Below are 17,740 nucleotides of genomic sequence, written 5' to 3' on the forward strand. Positions count from 1 at the left end.
CCATTGGGGCATATGGTCTGCTAATAATCAAAGATCAATTAATTGCCAAAATGAGGCTATCCCATCATACCATCCCCTCCATAAACTTATCAAGCTTAGTCTTGAAGCCAGATATGTCTTTTGCCCCCACTATTCCCCTTGGAAGGCCACTCCAGAACCTCACTCCTCTAATGGTTAGAAACCTTCATCTAATTTCAAGTCTAAACTTCCTAGTGTCCAGTTTATATCCATTTGTTCTTGTGTCCACATTGGTACAATAGCTTAAATAATTCCTCTCCCTCCCTGATACTTATCCCTCTGATATATTTATAGAGAGCAATCATATCCCCCCTCAACCTTCTTTTGGTTAGGCTAAACAAGCCAAGCTCTTTGAGTCTCCTTTCATAAGACAAGTTTTCCATTCCTCGGATCATCCTAGTAGCCTGTCTCTGTGCCTGTTCCATATGTCTGGTTTCTCTTTGATGTTCCCCTCTCTACAGACCTTTCTCCACTGGGGAGATACTAAGCCTGAAATTTCCCCCCTGTTTATTTTGTTCCCCAGGATGGTACAGTATTTGATGGCAGGCCCATAGAGTCACTGTCTCTGATCGACGCTGTGATGCCTGACGTGGTACAGACCAGGCAACAGGCGTTCAGAGAGAAACTAGCTCAGCAACAAGCCAGTGCGGCAGCGGCGGCCGCGGCAGCAGCCGCAACAGCGACGACGGCAGCAACCACGACAGTTGTTTCCCAGCACAACGCACCAAAGAATGGAGAAGCCACTGTGAATGGAGAGGAAAATGGGGCACATGCAATAAGTAAGCAAAAGCACGGCACTCGTTGTCTGGTGTTCAGGTAGACTTTGGTTAGAATAATGCTCTTGCACCTGGCAGTTGTAATAGGATAGAACTGTGACAGTGTCATTCCAGAAAACTATGAAAGCATGGGCATAGTCAGAACGGTTACTATGTAAACCTTACATATTGGAGGTACATCAGTGTTTCAGGCATAGTCAGGCATAGTCCGTGTTTCGTCGTCTCCCTGTACAAGACTAAACAAGCTTTGCCGAACTGCAAACTCAGCAAGGCATCAGAAAATGAAGCTGTGTGCGCCTTCTGCTTTGAGCAGAGTGCCAAAGCTTTGCCCACATTACCAGCTAGCCAGGTGCCTTGAAGCTGCACCCAGTTAAGATCAATGAAACAGAGTGTGGCTTTCCTGGTTAGATTTCCAAAGCTATATAGGGGATTTAGCAGCTTCCATTGGCTAACTCCATTAGTCGGGTGTAAGTCTCTCAAGCCCCAACTTTAGTATGGAGGTGTGGCCTGAAAAGACTACAGATCTTCTCATGCCACCTCCCTCTTGATCTGAGAAGAGAGCACATTATTGTGTTAGAAATGAGACAAGCCACAAAAGTCACATCATATTTCTCTGCAGTCTGCGTTTGGTCTCTGAGCCACAGTTTGTCTATTCCTGGCTTTCTCGCAGCATAACCATTGCAGTGATTTTAAACTGAGGGAGTTTCACTAACATTTGTAGCCTTTTCTTAGGGCACCCAGGAAGCAGTCATACAGCATGTCACATGGCTGTTTTGGCTTTCTCTATTTGGGGGAATGACAACACCTGGTACTGTGCTCTCCAATAAAATTTCACAGAGGGAGTGAGGAGGCCAAATTTGGGCTGTATCAACCAACCGGGCATGGGTTAGCATGCAGTAAATTTAGGGGCTTAGTTTTGGATAAGCAGCCAGCTAGGCAGACAGTAAAAAGAGCAGCAGCAGTTTGGGATTTGGGAGGGGAGAAAGTCCCTGGGGAGCAGCTGGCCAGACGACATGTGTTTAGCAACTGCTGCTTTGCCAGCCGCTCATTCTGGGAGAAGAGCTGAGGCCTGAAAGTTAAGAAGACGTAGGCTATGGGGAGACCCTGCAGAGCAACCTGGGGACAGCTGTCTCTGTGAAACAAGCGCTTGCACCACTTTGGGATGCTGCAAACTTGCTCTCTCCAAGTCATTCACAATATGCCATCTTCAGATCTGAAGGTGTAAGAATACATGGGGGAGAGGCACACAAAACTTTAGGATCCCTGTTTAGTTGAACTGGTCCTGTAAGTCATCCAGGACCTGTTCAAACAACAAAAACTGAGAGATAAAACTCAGTACTCCTGTTTCCAAGTTACTGTAATTACAGGCCACCACTAGAAATAAAGATTTTATAATGAGATTCTAGCTGGCAATTTTGTATTAGAGGTTAATAGTGCTCCTACCGCTGTATTTGTCTCTGTAGTGATAATGGTAACCAAAAACCAAATTCTGTAAGTGAAATAATGAGAGGTCACAATCTTTGTTGCTTAGGTAGGCCAAGCTGTACACCCAGCCAGGGCCCTTGCCCTCAGTATGGCCAGGCCCCTCATCCCATTGGGACACTCTGGATATAAGGCAGGTGGAGGACTATGTTCTGCTTTGGCAGTAAATGCGAGGCCACTTGCTTTCCTCCCCAGCGGTTGCAGCTCCTAACTCTGCTGCAGTTTGGGTTTAGACTGAGGCAGACACTGCTTCACTAATAATACTTAAATCGTTTTTTCAAGATTTTCTGCACAATCATGAGCACTAGCAACATCCTATTTTTAAATGAAAGCTGGGATTCTGATGTCAGCATATGACTCTCAAACCTGTGGCCCTAAGCACATGCTTATTTTGTCTATGCCTTAATGGCCTTCTGTTCATGGGTGTACCTGAACCACACTGAAAAGCAGGCAAGCCTCAGGAGCAGGGTGGAATACGTTCATACTTTGAGCAGCTGCACAGTTTCCTAAGAATGGCATCCTATTTTATCCTTCCAAGTGGGAGGAGTTCGGGAAAATAGTACTGCTTTTTGCTTATTTTTACCCCAGTGTGAACCCTGAATGGGACACTGACAAAATGAACCATCATCATACCGCTGCTACTTTCCACCAGCAAAATACCCTTTGGTCTAGATGAATATGTGCTGTGTTGGCAACCAGGAGAAAATAGGTTCTAGGCTAATTTCTTCTACTAATTGATTTTAGTAGTGCTTTGCCTTTCACAGACCTTAGTAGTTAGAACCTTACGGGTTCCACACACAGCGTAGAGAACCCAGATGACAGACCAGATCTCAGCCATTTAGCCATGCTGCCTCTCAGAGAGAGTCTGACAAATATTTGCTCTTGGCTCTGTTTTCTATAAACAGGGGCTAGCTACTCTTCCATATGCAACATCTTTAACCTATTATTTCAGTGTTAGTGGCTGGTGCACAGGGAGTAACAGCTTCTTCTGTTACCAGCTAAACTAGTTAGTCAATTAGCTCAAGTGGTAGACGGTTGTGCTGCAATGCTGAAAATTTGGGGTTAAAATCCTGCTGAGGACACATAATGTCCATTACAATTAAACATAATATAATTTGGGTTTGGGGGCGTGGCTTGTTTTTTATAAACAAAAACAGAAGAAAGCTCTTTCAGTTGCAAAGCCAAGCACTCAAAAGTTAGAAAGCCAGATTTAACGTCACCCATCCAACCTTAATTCAGCCTCCATGTGCATTACGATACAACCTGCAATTATATGATCTGAAACTCTTTTGTCCACTGGACCCCTGCCTCAGTGTACAACATGGACAGTGCCCAGAGAATGAGGCAACTAGTCAATATTTCTTTGTATTCTCATTTTTTCAGTGTGTGGCCTCAGGCCTTATATACTGTCCACCATCCCAGAGAGGGAGTGTACAACATATTACTCTTAAGGGAACAACATACAGCTTTTTACTATAAATGTGGTAATATACTGTTTTTTTAAATAAATCAGCGAAATTATTTTTATGACGCCAACTTTAAGCAACAGATTGAATAAAATATCAAAATATTTGATGAAAAGCGTCAGGATTTCATTAAGAATGGCAATGTTATCTATGGAGGAAAAGCTTTATAAGTTTCAATCACAAATAAAAAGACAGAACATTGTGGTCAATGACACACAATAGAATGTTTGAATTGTAAAATGTTGAAAGCTTCAAACTACCGGGCAGCCTACTTTATCAAGCCATATTTTATGTGGTCTTTAACAAAAACTCACAGAGCACTTATGTTCTGATATTTCTTTTTTCTACAGATAATCATTCAAAGCCAATGGAAATTGACGGGGATGTTGAAATACCTCCTAACAAAGCAACAGTCCTTCGGGGCCATGAATCAGAGGTGTTCATCTGTGCCTGGAACCCTGTCAGTGACCTGCTAGCGTCTGGGTAAGACAATGACCGGAACCACTTTCCAGATGTATAAAATACAATCTGTTACAATTAGGATTTATTTAGAGATGCAAAAACACGAGAGACCACTGGAGTTTGATGCACCACTTCTACAGTTTCTCCTGCTGGAACAGTATCAATACATTGTTTGAAAGAGTTGTGAGGTGATCCAGTACTTCAAACACTTGCAGAGTTGGTATGTGCTGCGTTTGAGGCCACTCTACATTCATGTATAGCATGTGGCTTGCTTTGTAGTAGTACATTTTAAAGATGTCTTTGGAAAATTCTCACTGGGCTCGTGTTCACTTTTATTACACAAGCATGAGCATTCTCACTACTCAGAAAAGCTCTTTGTTCATCCAAGCTTTAAGGGGGGAAAAAAGAACCAAGACCCTCTGAAGTAAGAGTCTGTGTAAGTCCCATATGCTGATAAGACCTTGGCAGCTGTTGCTAAAATCCTTATTTATCTGCACTCAGTACTCAATAATATATGCCAAACTGAAGAAACCTGCGCACATAGAGAAGACATTGAAGGCAAATCCTCATGAAAGACTCCTATCCCAGAATATTAGAAAACAGAATTGATGCCTTCTTCCCCTCTGTGCTCAGACAGAGGAAATCTGTAATCTGCGGGAAGCAGAATTTCAGGAGGATCAGAACTTTCCCCTTTTGAGTCCTTGCAATCATAAAACATGAGAATAACAAACAAAAAGGGAAAGACATAAATACCTGCATTAACTTGATTTCAGAAAACTAAATATGAGGCTGAGTGAAACTGAACAAAAAACATATGGCCATGTAGATAGAAACCAGCCATAAGAAGTTGCTAACAGCAAACTGAGTGTTTAAAAACAAAAAAAAAAGTTTTTATTTTGTGAAAAGTCAGGTGAACGGGAGACTAGATCCAGGTAGAAAAACATTTGTATTATGAGACTTCTTCAAGGTTCAGAAGGTACGAAGTTTGAGGAATTCACAGAAACCTGCTGAAAATCCTTCTTTCCCAAAGTTAAAGATCTCAACCTTAACAATACTTAACAGCTTATCTACTTACAGTTTATAGGAATAAACTATACTGCTCTAAGCACTGGTGTACTGATATAGCTGTGTCCATTGTGATTTAACTATGTTGGTTTCTAAATTGATATAGTTATAGAAGTACAAGCACTGTGTGTAGACCAGCCCCTCATATTTAGATTCTACCAAGTTCTTGGTACTTAGATTGTAAACTCCTTGGGGCCAGGGTTGTCTTTTTGCTATGTTTTTGTACAGCACTTATAACAGGCACTACCACAATATAAATAATACACTATAGTAATAGTAATAGCAATACAGGAGGGTGCCCATATAAGGTATTCGCAGCACCCTCCGTAGCCTGCCTCCTCCACACACTCACCTTCCAAAACTTCAGTTATCAACATAGGGACTTACTCAATGTCAAAAATATTTGATTGGTATTAAGGAACCACAATATTCCCAGACAAAGCGGAATGGTTATTTTCTAGAAACAAGAGTTTCTCTTTTGGTTTGGTTTGGTTTGGTTTTACTAAGGCCAATGAAGCAATGAAGTACATAGAATGTTACTTACCTAAAGCTATCAACCTCACAACATTAAATGAACGTGAACTAAAATTCTTCAGAAATATTGTGATAGTACCACAATATTTGCCTAAATGCTGTGGGGAACCATGACTACCATTAAGTTAAACCATGATCTAACAGTGCATGTTTGGAAAGAGGAAACACCAAGGATTAAAGTGCAACTATTAGAATTTTAATTAACTTTAGTAAATTATTGTTTTAGTAGATGGCTATCTATCAAACATAAGAAATGCTCTCTTTCTATTTACTGGTAAATTTACCCAGAGTGTCATATATTTGATTTCTGTGGCAATCTTTGGATGTTAATAGAGTTTTACTGATTCATTTAGGAAATCAGTCCAGGGTAAGGATAGTATGGATTAATTCCAAGTACAGACATTCTATATATGTTAAGTATAGTTGTAACATAGAAATCTACAGTTGGTATTAAGTATCTTCAAATGGGGAAACATGAGAATAGTTAAACTTCATACATAGGGCTGGCTGCTTTAAATATATAATTTGGTATAGTCAGGATCTCAGACACCCAATAAAAAGATCTAAACTTTCCTAAACTTCTAGTTTTGAAATAATATAGAATGTTGCATACTACAGGAAAAGCATTTCTTGAGTTCCAGGACTTGCAAATTAAGGAAAATGTGGATGGACAGATGTTTGAGGCTTAAACTCAGAAGACACAACATCCTTTTAAATAAAAGATTCCAATTTCATCCATTTGAAATCACAAGGAATTCAGTTAGAAGATACATGCTAGTAATACAATTGGGATGAAATGAAAAAATAGTATTTTACTCAATCTGCCCCTCAGACTAGTAAAACCAATTCCTTTTTTTAATAAATTTTGTCACTGATTTTTGAAGCACATAATCATATTCATACATAACTTGCATATACAATCAAATAATACTGAGACATGCTTACTAATAACAATAATAAAGGGCATACAAGTAATTTAGATTCATAATTTAAAAATACAATTTTAGCCTACACACAAGAAATAGTACATCTCTATTCAGCCAGCATTCAGGTACTATAGCAACGAGTGCAGTATAAAAAATCTAGATGAGATAACTGGTATATATCATATGGAAATAATAATAATACTATGTAAAACTATGTATCCCAGTGGTTTGAGTCTGACAATGTGCTATTGCACAAAAAGTATGGATCAGCAATTAGGATATACTGTCCTCATCACAATGATGCAGTTTGTCATGAATGGATAAGAGCTATGCTATAGGGTACTACTAAATATTAGGCAAGACATTTCCCCAGACTACTGTATAATGGTAGTGCACTTTCACTTTCACAAGTTCATCTTTCCAAAGAAGATCATTCAGGTAATTCAATGTGCCAATAGTGAACTGTTGGGGTCTAAAATAACCCATTTTTTCTGGTATAGCTTGTTTTGTTCATGAGGGGTAATTTTACTATCAGTACGTAGCAGAAATTTGCCAGCATAGCTGCATCCACACTAGGAGTGCTTTGCCAGCATAATATACAAGTAGTCCTATACTAGTAAAGCACTCCTAAGGTAAACTTGGCCAGGGACCATCTCTTGTTCTGTGTTGTACAGCACCTCCTGGACCATGAGTGGGGCTCCTAAACACTAGAGCAATACTATTACTACTAAACTTTTTACAGAGGGTGGGGGCATTTTGCAGAAGACAGTATTTAAAAAAAATAGGGCTGTCAAGCAATTAAAAAAATTGTGATTAATCACACTGTTAATAACAGAATACCGTTTTAAAAAAATATCTTTGGATGTTTTCTACATTTTCAAATATATTGAATTTCAGTTACAACACAGAATATGAAGTGTACGCTGCTCACTTTATATTCATTTTTTATTACAAGTATTTGCACTGTAAAAAAACTAAAGAAATAGTATTTTTCAATTCTCCTAATACAAAAACTGTAGTGCAATCTCTTTATCATGAAAGTTGAATTTACGAATGTAGAATTGTGTACAAAAAAAACCCTGCATCAAAAATAAAACAATGTACAATTTTAGAACCTGCAAATCCACTCAGTCCTACTTCTTTTTCAGCCAATCACTCATACAAACACTTGTTTACATTTTCAGGAGATACTGTTGCCTGCTTCTTGTTTACAGTGTCACCTGAAAGTGAGAACAGGTGTTCTCATGACACTTTTGTAGCTGGTATTGCAAGGTATTTATGTGCCTGATATGCTAAACATTCATATTCCCCTTCATGCTTCCACCACCATTCCAGAGGACACGCTTCTATGCCTATGACGCTCGTTAACAAAAAAAAAAAAAAAGCATTAATTAAATTTTGACTGAGAATAGTATGTCTCCTGTTCTGTTTTACCCACATTCTGCCATGTATTTCATATTATAGCAGTCTCAGATGATGACCCATCTAGGGGGACCAGATGTCCCAATTTTATAGGGACAGTCCTGATTAGGGGGGCTTTTTCTTATGTAGTTACCTATTACCTGATTTTTTACACTTGCTATCTGGTCACCTAGACCCAGCACATATTCATTTTGAGAATACTTTCACAGCAAATTTCACAAAACGCAAAGAAAGTACCAATGTGAGATTTCTAAGGATAGATAAAGCGCTCTACCCAAGGTTTAAGAATCTGAGAGAGACAGGGTGTGGAGCATGCTTTCACGAGTCTTAAAAGAGCAACACTGATGCAGAAACTACAGAACCTGAACACCAAAAAAGAAAACCAACCTTATGCTGGTGGCATCTGACTCAGATAATGAAAATGAACATGTGGCACTCCGCACTTGCTTTGGATGACTGTCGAGTAGAACCTGTCATCAGCATGGACACATGTCCCCTGGAAGGGTTGAAGCATGAAGGAACATATGAATCTTTAGAGCATCTGGAACTTAAATATCTTGGGACGCCGGCCACGACAGTTCCATGAGAATGCCTGTTCTCACTTTCAGGTGACATTGTAAATAAGAAGCAGGCAATATTATCTCCTGCAAATGTAAACCAGTGAGTTTGTCTGAGCGATTGGATGAACAAGAAGTAGGACTGAGTGGATTTGAGGGCTCTAAAATTATACAGTTTTATTTTTGTATGCAGACATTTTTGTACATAATTCTACATTTGTAAGTTCGACTTTCATGATAAAGAGATTGCACTACAGTTTTTGTATTAGGTGAATTGAAAAATACTATTTTTTTTGTTTTTTTACAGTGCAAATACTTATAATAAAAAATTAAATATAAAGTGAGCACTGTACACTTTGTATTCGGTGTTGTAATTGAAATTCAATATATTTGAAAATGTAGAAAACATCCAAAAATATTTAAATAATGGTATTATATTATTGTTTAACAGTGTGATTAATCACATAACTAATCATGATTTATTCTTTCAATCGTTTGACAGCCCTAATACTAATTACAGTCAAAGGGCCAAGCCCTAATATTGTAGTCTTTTGGATGCAGAAGTTGGCCCAAGGGCAGATAATTGCATGATCAGCTACAACAAAGTCTATAACAGGCAACTGGAGAGGAAATGAAAGTGAGGACAGGAGAATAGTGAGAGGAGCATGTGGTTATATACTAGCTATCAGACAATGTAACTGTGGTTTAGTTATTCGTAGGTATGATTCAGTACATCTTCTCATTGTTTGGGAGTTACCAGTTCATTGCTATGCTTGATTTTCACTTTTACAAAAAAAAGTATCTATATCTGGTTATTTATTTATTTTTTCTGTCTTTATTTATTCACATTTTTACTGAACAGCAGTAAAAGAGCCTCCATCCAATGATCGGGAGACCTTGGATAATATCGTAAAAATAAACTAATAAGGAATCTAACCTGTCAATTACCACAAGTCAGATTAAATCAGATAACTCAGTTACAATATAACAAAAATGATCCCGAAACTTGTATGTGAAGATTAGTAATAACAAAATCTGGGCAAGACAATTAACCAGCCAATTTCTTCATACATCTAGGCCTATTTTAATACAGTCCTGAAAGCCATAGAATGGGGATTTTATTTGCCCTATAAGTACAGTTCTGGAGAGATCCTCTTCCTTGTTTTATAATTGGGGATGGAGAACATGCAATTACAAAAAAAAAGAATAAGACAAGACAATCTTTCAGAACTAAGCTTCCCTAAAGTCTAGCAATACTCCGCCCAAGAGAAAAACAGTACAGTACTCCTATTAGTCAAGTGTTCAGGACTTGCATGCTGGAATCAACTTCTTTATCATGCAAATAGAATGCTTCAGAGGAGTAAGAAGATTAAATATCTTCCCAAATCATGCTTGAACCATGGTCCTCTAATAATCCAGGGTTCACTGAATCATTCAGCAGAAATCAGGATACTTTTCATGAGCAGAGAATACTTTTCCCAAAAACAAAAGGGAAGAAACACAAATACCCCTGCCACACACTAATAGGCCTATTGAGCTACCCTGCTGGGACATATAATAGCTGATATAGTGGAGGAACAGAAAAGAAAAACAAAATTAAAAGACCGGAAAATATAATTGCCCAAGCTGAGCCTGAATACTGAATAAATAAAACTACTGATAGTGAAAATAAGCTCTTCTAGAGTTAGCAAATAAGAAACTGAGTTTGATAGGAACATTGCTAAAAAATTGATTTCAAACATTGGTACAAACTGGGTTATTAAAATTAGGACAATATTAGCTCCGAATCTTACATAATGGAGAAGCCAACAGAACCATTGAGGCAATTCCCCAATTAGTTTGCATGGTAAGCCATTATCCCACTCTTATTAATGAAAGATTTATATCCTATAAACAGTTAAAAAGCACCAGAGCTAAAAATGATTCTTAGCTTTTAAACTTCATTAAATAATCTAGCCAGTCTTACTAAACTCGATTCTCTATTTTCAGTGTCTCAGACTTGAGAAGTTATTTAAAAGTTCTTGCCACAGCAATCTCAGTTCTTCCTGGGGGCAAAACTCCTGACCCAAAAATTTTACTAGTCATTAATAGAAACAAAAAATGTAGGAATGACAGCTGGAAATGTTCTGTTCTGTCTATCCATGCGCCAGTCTTATAGGGCCCAATAGTAGCTGTGCCTAAACTAGCCCTAACATGGCCATGTGATGAATTAGAAGGAGTGAAACATAGATAACCTTTCTATGTAAATCAAATTTTAAACAAAATGTGAATCTATAGAGTAATTGCATTTGTAAACTCTGATCTAGAAATCAGGGACAAAGGATAATGAAAAGAAATAATGATTAATGTAGCAACTGACCTTCATCATTCAGATTTCAAACTAGCTAGATCAACACTGGTCACTTGAAACATCATTTGAACTTAATTTGGTACTTTATCCTTTTTTTAAAAAATGTAGAAAACATTTTAGTTATCAACTCCAAGAAAGCATTCAGTTCAGTTGGGTGGGATTTTTTTTTCAATGTACTTAAAAGCATGGGTTTTGGAGAGAAGAATTTTATCTCAAGAATTCGATCATGAAAGAGACACACTTTCTTTCCCTGTAGCAATATATCTCCTAAACTTCATTATTAAAAAGATGCCCCCCAAAATGAGGTACAGACTGGAGATATATGCAATAAAAATTATTTTACATGTCTGAATTCCTGAAAGTATAAGAAATATTCTAATTCTGTATCAAATTCAACTTTCTGCATATAGATGAAAGTAACTCAGTGGATAAATACTAGCAATTCTTTGTACAAACTGACAAGTCTCAATAAACTGGAAAGAGGAATCTCTACCATCTTGTTGTGAATTGATTTCCAACCTCAGAGACTTTCTCCCACTGGAAGATAGTCTCATGTATATCCAATGCAAATATGAGGATTAGTATAGAGTCTGACTTCCTCACCATGCTTTTCTCAAGATAGAGGGTCAAGACTTCAGACTTCAGGAAAATGACCAAATTAGATAAGACTCAATGCATCCAATGGATCTTTTACACCTTGCTTTCATCTCTAGCAAATACTAATATGAGTGTCCCTAGCTTGCTGTCCATCTCTCACCAAGGAACAATACATTATTGTGTCAATCGCTATTTTACTGCTGCAATTTATGGAACAGAGCACCAGGTCTTGCCAAGTTGCAAGGCAGCGGAGAGGGAAAAGTGGAGCTAAACAACCTTTTTGCTCCCCTAATTCTGGGAGTGATTTGGGGCTTGCTTGGTCCATGGCTTAATTTAGAGCAAACGCCAGCTAGGCATTACTGGAACACAGCAGGCTTCTGCTCCATTCTACACCTTGGAATGCCCTTATAGAGGGGGGAGGAATGAGTGGCATAGAGTCAGCTGTGCTGGTTCTAATGTCACCAGATTTCCCCTGTATGACAAGGGAATTTCCAGATGCTGCTCTAGGTCTGCTTTAAATCCCCTTTCTTGGTGTGGCCCATAAAGGGAGCTTAGCTTGGACTGAGGAGCTGACCCACTCATAGACTTTAAGGTCAAAAGGGACCATTATAATCATCTAATCTGACCTCTTTCACAATGCAGGCTACAGAATTTTTAGTCAGGGTTTCACAGATTGTTACTTGTTTGTTTATAACTTTTGCAAGAGTGTGTGACGTGTAAGGTGATACAAAGATGAGCTGCATGTGAGCTGCAAAATATTGAGGGCGAGAGAGTGTCTTGCTTGCAAAATGCTTTGGAAAAAATATTGGTGAACTGAGAAGCCGATTCAAAAAAAGCTTTCTTTACTTTTAGTTTAAGAACTTGACTGAGGATTATTCTCATTAAAAACATAAAAGATCACAAGTATGTGAATCGGGGTGCAGGGTGGGGGAGTTGAAGAGCAGAAAAACTCACCATTTGTTGCTCTATTTTTTTTTTTTTTTAGCCTATGATGTTCTCTGAGTGTAACCAGAGATTTCCACCTGCTATGTAAGATCATCTCATTACGAAGCGTTCATCTCAGTGTGTTTGTTTTTGTAGATCTGGAGATTCAACTGCCAGAATATGGAATCTCAATGAAAATAGCAACGGTGGTTCGACTCAGCTAGTTTTGAGGCACTGTATAAGAGAAGGAGGACACGATGTCCCCAGCAATAAGGATGTGACTTCATTGGACTGGAATGTGAGTTAACTTCTAGGGCCATTCACAGTTTTTAACTGAATGAACTTAATTCAGATGCAATCATAGTTACCATGCCTTTATAGTTAAGGTGGTCAGAAATTCTTCTTTACCCTACTAACTTCCTTCTTGTTTTCAGAAACTCATAATAAACTAAACTTTCATCGGTTGGGCTGACATTTTCTAAGGTTGTTGATTTTCCTTCGGCTTAATAATTAGTGTGTTTATATATTTATTTGGGGGATTGTGAGTAAAAATGGCTCAACTGTTGTTAAGGACATGGGAATAAAAAAGGAAATGTCAGTGGGACTCCATATCAGCAAATGATCCCAGCTGGATCTGTTGGCTAATCATGACTACTATTACCGTGCCCCAGTGTGAGCTAGGCACTCTGCAGAAGAAAAGGGTAAGGCCCTTCCCCAAACAGCTTGCCATCTAAATTGGAGACTTGACATAGTGAATGAAGGTGATGCATAGTAGAGGAAGGTCAGGATTAAAAAAGAAGACAAAGATAAAAGTGTTCTTGATTCATTTGCTGTGGGCTCTGTGGTGAAGGGGAATTTTCAGGAAGAATTTAAATAAGGAGATGCTGGTGACTTGATAGACCAGCATAAGGAAATAGAGGAATCAGTGCATAGGGGGAGGCATGAAAACAGGCACAGAGACAATTATGAGAGAAGTAGGAGAAATGGATAGGAAGGGGCATCCTTCAATGGGCTATCATCATATTTAATTTCCGGAACTATTGTGATACCAATATTAATGCTGAAGTTTTATTCTAGTATTTCTGTAAGCAAGCCTTTCTAATGAAACACTCGATGTGATCCCAGATTGTTATAGTTTTCCAAGGCAAGTCAAAACAAAGGAAACTGGTATCTTATGAGATGCAGATTGGGACTGTATTTGTGCATCTTCCACCTGACCTTTCTTTCCCCCACTCATGTTCTCTTTCGTAATTGTCACTTATGCATTAGCTAGCGTGCAACTTGAATGTATATCCCAATAAATCTAACCTAGGTTTTGATTTTTCTTTCTGCATCTTTCTATATTTGAGTTCAGTGCACAGCTATTTTTTCTCACTCTTTTTGGAGGATAGGAATGAACAAATCTGTTTATGATTTTTTTATGCTTTTCTTAACTTTTTTTTCTGGATGCTAATCAGGGGTGGCACCAGCACGCCAAGCGCATGCCTGGGGCGGCAAGCCCCGGGGGGGACGCTCTGCCAGTTGCCGCGAGGGCAGCAGGCAGGTTGCCTTCAGCGGAATGCCTGCAGAGGGTCTGCTGGTCCCGCGGCTTCGATGGACCTCCCAAAGGCACGCCACCGAATCTGCGAGACCGGGGACCTCCCGAAGGCAAGCCGCCAAAGGCAGCCTGCCTGCCGTGCTTGGAGCGGCAAAATACCTAGAGCCGCCCCTGATGCTAATAAAGCCATCTGCCATCATTATTTAATTAAATCCACAATATTCATCATTGTCCAGTGTGAAAGTTTCTCACTGGTTAATGTCTAAAAGCCAGTAGTTATTGCATTCTGTTTTCACATGGATTGAGTTAGAAACATTATAAAGAAACGTACAAATTAGAAATTATTTGCTAAATGCTCTAAAATCCTTGTTTCTCAACTAAAAGATTCCCATGGAAATCATTATATCTCAGTTTTGTCTCTGTCCTTTTGGCTAAGTTAGTCTATCTGACGGAGCAACTCAATATTTAATGGTTCATTTGAAGTTTTCATTCTCTCGTTGTTGTCAGCAGTACTAACCTCTAATTTAGGATGTAACTGAGTACTAATACTTGCTTTCTCTCTTTGTGGGTTGTCAAATATCCCTTACTTCGGAAAACACTGACTTGAGGAATAGATGAGTGAATCAGGGCTGATTCAGTATAATCTGTAGTAAGCTTTCATTTACATTGGCTTTTCCACATCCAACAGAGTGATGGAACGCTATTGGCTACAGGATCATATGATGGTTTTGCAAGAATATGGACAGAAGATGGTGAGCCATTCAACAGTTATTATTTTCAGTGATTACAAATGATTAATAGTACTGTATTCTGTCTTCCAGACAAATCATAACATTAACATTTTTTGTTTTTACATTTCAGGTAACCTTGCAAGCACCTTAGGTCAACATAAAGGTCCCATATTTGCTCTGAAGTGGAACAAAAAGGGGAATTACATTTTAAGTGCTGGTGTTGATAAAGTTAGTATTAAAAATATGTAATTTTGATGTGTGAACGTGCAGATGCTGAGAGCTTATATTGTTTGACTTTCAACATCTCCTTCTCTTGCTTTGGGAAGTCAGCAAAGTTTGCCTAATTTGTTTTGTTGGGCCTTGATTTCATCAGAGTAAGTGACTGACAACTCTCCTGTGGCTGGATAAATTTGTACCATGTGACATACGTTTTTAACAAATCCTCACTTTGCTGTCTGTCACATTGAATCTCAAGCATTGTTCAGACAAAGGAAGTGAAAATCTCATCCCCCAATTTATGTATATACATTTAGTCTAGCACTTATAAATACCTCAGGAGAAGGAATCTGTTTTAAGTTCTCTTATGCCCTCTAGTTCATTTCAACAATCAGACAAAGAAATCTGAGTAAAGAATTTATGGTTTTGTTTGCAAATCAAGCAAAATCTGGTGATTTCATTCAAAATCAGGCACAATGTGACAGCTTCAGCTGAGTGTCCTCTTTGAGTTAGAGATTGGGAACTCAAATTACTACTGAAGGGGGAGCACAAACCCATTTGAACTGTAACTGAAAATTAACCTCCCACAGATCCCCGTAAATGGAAACTTAGAGTTTTTCTCCTTCTATTGCTATAGTAACTTTTATTTCCCAATAGCAGTACTATTCTTCCAGTGGACATACTTTCTCTGTAACAGCAATAGTTCTTTAGATGATTACATTATCAGTGAAATGAGGCTTCCCATGTTTATGTTCTGGAAGTATATTTTTCTAATACATTTACAATTCACTCAAAAGGTAGTGCTTAGTTCTATAAGGATTTTGCTTAAATTTGCTATGCAATGGATCCATAGGAAGCAAGTTCTACATTCATCCCGCCCACCATGATGACAATACACCCATTTATATTTTTCTGTTAGATTAATTTCTCACATAGTGACTTAGTAATGATATGTACAGTATCTGTTGGGTTTTCATAATACAACTCAGATTACAGCATGCAAAAAGGGGAGGGGGGAGTCTCATCTAAAAGAGATGCTAATTGAAATAACTGTAGCAAAACTCTCAGAAAGATCAGTATCATAAAGTTGCTCACAGCTATCTTCTGGCTAATACATTTAAGAGGGAACCCACGCTCATTGGGTTCTTTGCTGCCTCTGTAGCAGTGACAGTTCAATATCTAGAGTTGTATTATTTTCTCACAACAGGTGTATTGGAACAGATATATATGTATACAGCTTTGCAATAACTAAGGGTATGTCTACAGCTACAATTTTGCAGCGCTGGTTGTTACAGCTGTATTAGTACAGCTGTATAGGGCCAGCGCTGCAGAGTGGCCACACTTACAGCAACCAGCGCTGCAAGTGGTGTTAGATGTGGCCACACTGCAGCGCTGTTGGGCGGCTTCAAGGGGGGTTAGGGGAACGCGAGAGCAAACCGCGGGGAAGCAGGTCTCCTTCCCCGCGGTTTGCTCCAGTGTTCCCCGAACACCCCCCCCCCCCGCCCAGCAGGTCTCCTTCCCCGTGGTTTGTTCTCGCGTTCCCCGAACCCCCGTGCAAGCAGGTCTCCTTCCCAGCGGTTTGCTCCGGTGTTCCCCGAACCCCCGTGCAAGCAGATCTCCTTCCCCGCGGTGTGCTGTCGCGTTCCCCGAACCTCCCTGCAAACCGCGGGGAAGGAGATCTGCTTGCACGGGGGTTAGGGGAACGCGAGAGCAAACCGCGGGGAAGGAGACCTGCTTCCCCGCGGTTTGCTCTCGCGTTCCCCGAACCCCCCTGCAAACCGCGGGGAAGGAGACCTGCTTGATTACCAGAGAGGCTTCCTCTGGTATGCTGGGATACCTGTTTATTCCACGGAGGTCAAGAAAAACGCTGGTGAGTGTTTACACCTGATGACCAGCGCTGGATCACCAGCGCTGGATCCTCTACACCCGAGTTTCAACAGGTGTACGGCCAGCGCTGCAAACAGGGAGTTGCAGCGCTGGTGATGCCCTGCAGATGTGTACACCTCCTAAGTTGCAGCGCTATAAGTCCCTCACCAGCGCTGCAACTTTGTGGTGTAGACAAGGCCTAAGGCTCTCAGCAGTCAATAATGTTATCAGGTTGTCTTCTAGAATTGCTCTGCGGTGAGCTTTCTTTTTTTTCCTATTACTTTCCAAGAGGAATGGTAACTAATCTTTATTTCTTCCTTTGGACACAGACAACAATAATTTGGGATGCTCACACAGGGGAAGCTAAGCAGCAGTTTCCTTTCCACTCAGGTAATTACTGTTTATATTTTGTTTCAAAATATTTTTTTCCTTAGTTTTGGCAGTCTGAAACTATCCCCAGTGCAACAAGATATGCATCAAAGTCTAACAAATTCTAACCCAGGGGTAGGCAACCTATGGCACGCGGGCCGAAGGCTGCATGCGAGCTGATTTTCAGTGGCACTTACACTACCCTGGTCTTGGCCACCGGTCTGGGGGAGTCACTCTGCATTTTAATTTAATTTTAAATGAAGCTTCTTAAACATTTTAAAAACCTTATTTACTTTACATACAACAATAGTTTAGTTATATATTATAGACTTACAGAAAGAGACCTAAAAACATTAAAATGTATTACTGACACGCAAAACCTTAAATCAGAGTGAATAAATGAAGACTCGGCACACCACTGCTGAAAGGTTGCCGCCCCCTG

General features: G+C 39.5%; 1 protein-coding gene across 7 annotated transcripts in view; it reads left to right on the forward strand.

Annotated features, from left to right (window-relative positions):
• Positions 1 to 17,740, forward strand: part of TBL1X (transducin beta like 1 X-linked) — a 274,926-nt gene that overhangs the window by 239,635 nt on the left and 17,551 nt on the right. For all 7 annotated transcript variants that reach the window (XM_030572409.1, XM_030572427.1, XM_030572393.1 and 4 more), the window contains 6 exons: positions 542 to 797; positions 4,093 to 4,225; positions 12,736 to 12,877; positions 14,805 to 14,868; positions 14,978 to 15,075; positions 17,259 to 17,319. In XM_030572409.1, coding sequence (XP_030428269.1) covers positions 542 to 797; positions 4,093 to 4,225; positions 12,736 to 12,877; positions 14,805 to 14,868; positions 14,978 to 15,075; positions 17,259 to 17,319 — 754 coding nt within the window. The remainder of the gene's footprint in view (positions 1 to 541; positions 798 to 4,092; positions 4,226 to 12,735; positions 12,878 to 14,804; positions 14,869 to 14,977; positions 15,076 to 17,258; positions 17,320 to 17,740) is intronic.

The sequence above is a fragment of the Gopherus evgoodei genome, chromosome 1 (genome assembly GCF_007399415.2).
Source record: "Gopherus evgoodei ecotype Sinaloan lineage chromosome 1, rGopEvg1_v1.p, whole genome shotgun sequence".
Lineage (NCBI taxonomy): Eukaryota > Metazoa > Chordata > Testudines > Testudinidae > Gopherus > Gopherus evgoodei.